Raw genomic sequence first — 2,241 nt, 5'->3', positions numbered from 1 at the left:
CCCAAGCCTGCCCTTTATTCAGCAAGTATGTCTCAGTGGTGAATAGCCTAAATTGGAGCTGGGCTAACATTAGTTCAGAAAAGTCAGCTAAGCCAAGTGATATTGTTCAGACTGTTTGACATTGTTCAGCCAGCCTGGATGAGTACCCCACTGCTTCTCACCCCCCTTTTATTGACAGGAAATAGCCAGAGAAATTCACTTTTCCCCTGCCAGGAAAAGAAGAGGTGGAGATTTTTTTTTTCTCCAGGGGAAGAAAGATTTGTTCAGATCTGGTCCCCCAATCCTTTTGCTGCCTCCACATGCTTGAAATGTCCTTTCTAATCTTTCAACAAGTTTCTTCTGCTCATTACTGATCCCGCTTGGCAGCCGGGCTGCCTCTTGCAAAGTCTCCCTGTGGCTCTCCAGCGCAGAGCTCTCCCTGAGCTTCGGTGGGCGCAGCCGTTAACCATACGTGTAACTTAACTGGGCGCCCAAACCTCCTCAGGCACCCCGAGCGAGCTGAAAGCCACTTTATACCAATGCTGGCATTCTCAGGTTGTCACCTCAGCTCTTGCTGGGTCTGTTGGTGTGTGCCCAGGCTCTGCTCAGCCATGTCCCCTTCTGAGTCACCATCCTACCCGCAGCACGAGCATGGCTCTAAGCCCCAGGGACCAACCCACGTGGACCTTAAAATGGGAAGGCAGTCCAAAGCCCCCGCAGGCACCGTTCTGAGCCTTGCAAGTGCTTTTAATGGTCCCAGAAGCCCTTTCCCACTTGCAGCATCCCCTGCCTGACCTTCTCCTGCCTCATTTCAGAACGAAACGGATGACAATCAGATCCAGCTGGTGGGAGGTGACGTGGAACTGCCCAAAGAGCTGGCCAAGATGATTGAGCAGGACAACGAGGAGGAGGAAGAGAAGAACTCAGTTATTGGCCAGCTCAGCAACATCCAGAACCTGGACCTTGATTCCTTGAAAGACAAAGCTTCGGCCACGCTAGAGGACCTGAAGCAATCTGCTGAGAAATGCGCCGTGATGTGACAGGGCTGAGCCCCTCTCCCCACCAGCGTGACGGTGGGGGAGAAGGGAGGGTCTGGCAGTGGCTGCCACCTGCAGCAGGGACCCCACTGGTGTTGTCACCCTTGCCTTGTGTGAGTCGGGTCCTCCTTCTGAGCCGTGTGAAGCCTCAAGTCCCCGCCCCAGATGTCCCTGATGTGGTTTTTGTTTTGTTCTCCAGTCTGAGGTTAGAGCAGAGAGCCAGCATGTGTCCCCCCCCAGTGCCTCCTCCTGTGCCCGGAGCGGTGGGTGTCTTTAGCCAGAGATGGGGGGCAGGGTTGCAGGGAAGGAAAGCCCCGAGTGACCTTGGGGTGTCATTGAACCACGTCAGCATGGGAAGGCAATGGCCATACGCTGTGTCTCTGCCTACGTGTTTCAACTGAGCCTCCTAGAAATGACAGGGAGGTTCCGATTTTCTTTGCAAGGATGAGGCACGATGCAAAATGTCCCCCTCTCCCCCCATCCCATTCCCATCACACGAAAAATAACTTCTCACCCATGCAAGAAATACTAACTGCTTTGTCCTTGAGGGACCCTCTCCAAGGAGGCTGCTGGGAAGGACCAGCTACACGATCCCATTTAGCCCAGCAGGAAGCGGGGTGTTGAGGACCAGGGGGCTAAAGCCGGAATTAATGTCAGAGAGGAATAAAATCCCTCCTGGGTGCTGATCTGAACCCCCTCAGCCCTTCCCTGGAGTGGTGGTGGCAGACTTCCCTCTTCCAGGGTGGGATCCACTCCTGTCCTCGTTCCTTCCAGGAGAAGAACAAAGCGATAAGGGGAAAATCTCCTCCTCTTCCTCCTCCTCTGTTGTGCTGTGGTTGTGTGCTGTGCTCAGATGAGTGTTTCTCCACCTCCTATGCTGTCCCCGTGCCATGGTACTGTTACAAGCGGTGGAATAAATACCAGGAGATGTCTATGCATTTATTTCTCTCCTCGAGCAGTATTTTCCTGCTAAAGGTTTTGGGGTGTAGAGGGATTCAGCTCATCTCCTTTACAGGACAGAGGGAACTGGTGGTGGGGGCTCATGGGACAAACGTCTTGCAGCAGCATCCAGAAGGAAGCATCACGCCTGGTTGTGGTGGCACGTTCTGCCATGTTTCGTACCGAAGGGATGCGACAAGCGGCTCTTTGTCAACAGCCGGCTTGAAAAGCAAACAAACCCCCCCCCAGAGGTCATAGACTTTTTTGGCTGTTTTAGTCAAAAGCC

The 2,241-nt window shown here is 53.5% G+C and overlaps 1 protein-coding gene across 1 annotated transcript; it reads left to right on the top strand.

Annotated features, from left to right (window-relative positions):
- Positions 1-794: 794 nt before the first annotated feature.
- CPLX3 (complexin 3) lies at positions 795-1,019 on the top strand (the record flags this gene model as incomplete). Its single annotated transcript, XM_008937237.1, has 1 exon — positions 795-1,019. A coding segment is annotated over one exon (225 nt), but the record flags the coding sequence as incomplete, so codon positions are not given.
- Positions 1,020-2,241: the final 1,222 nt, after the last annotated feature.

Source organism: Merops nubicus, unplaced genomic scaffold (assembly GCF_000691845.1).
Source record: "Merops nubicus isolate BGI_N331 unplaced genomic scaffold, ASM69184v1 scaffold42273, whole genome shotgun sequence".
NCBI classification, from domain to species: Eukaryota; Metazoa; Chordata; class Aves; order Coraciiformes; family Meropidae; genus Merops; species Merops nubicus.
The sequence above is the reverse complement of the archived record's forward strand: the minus strand, read 5'-3'. Positions and strand labels throughout refer to the sequence as shown.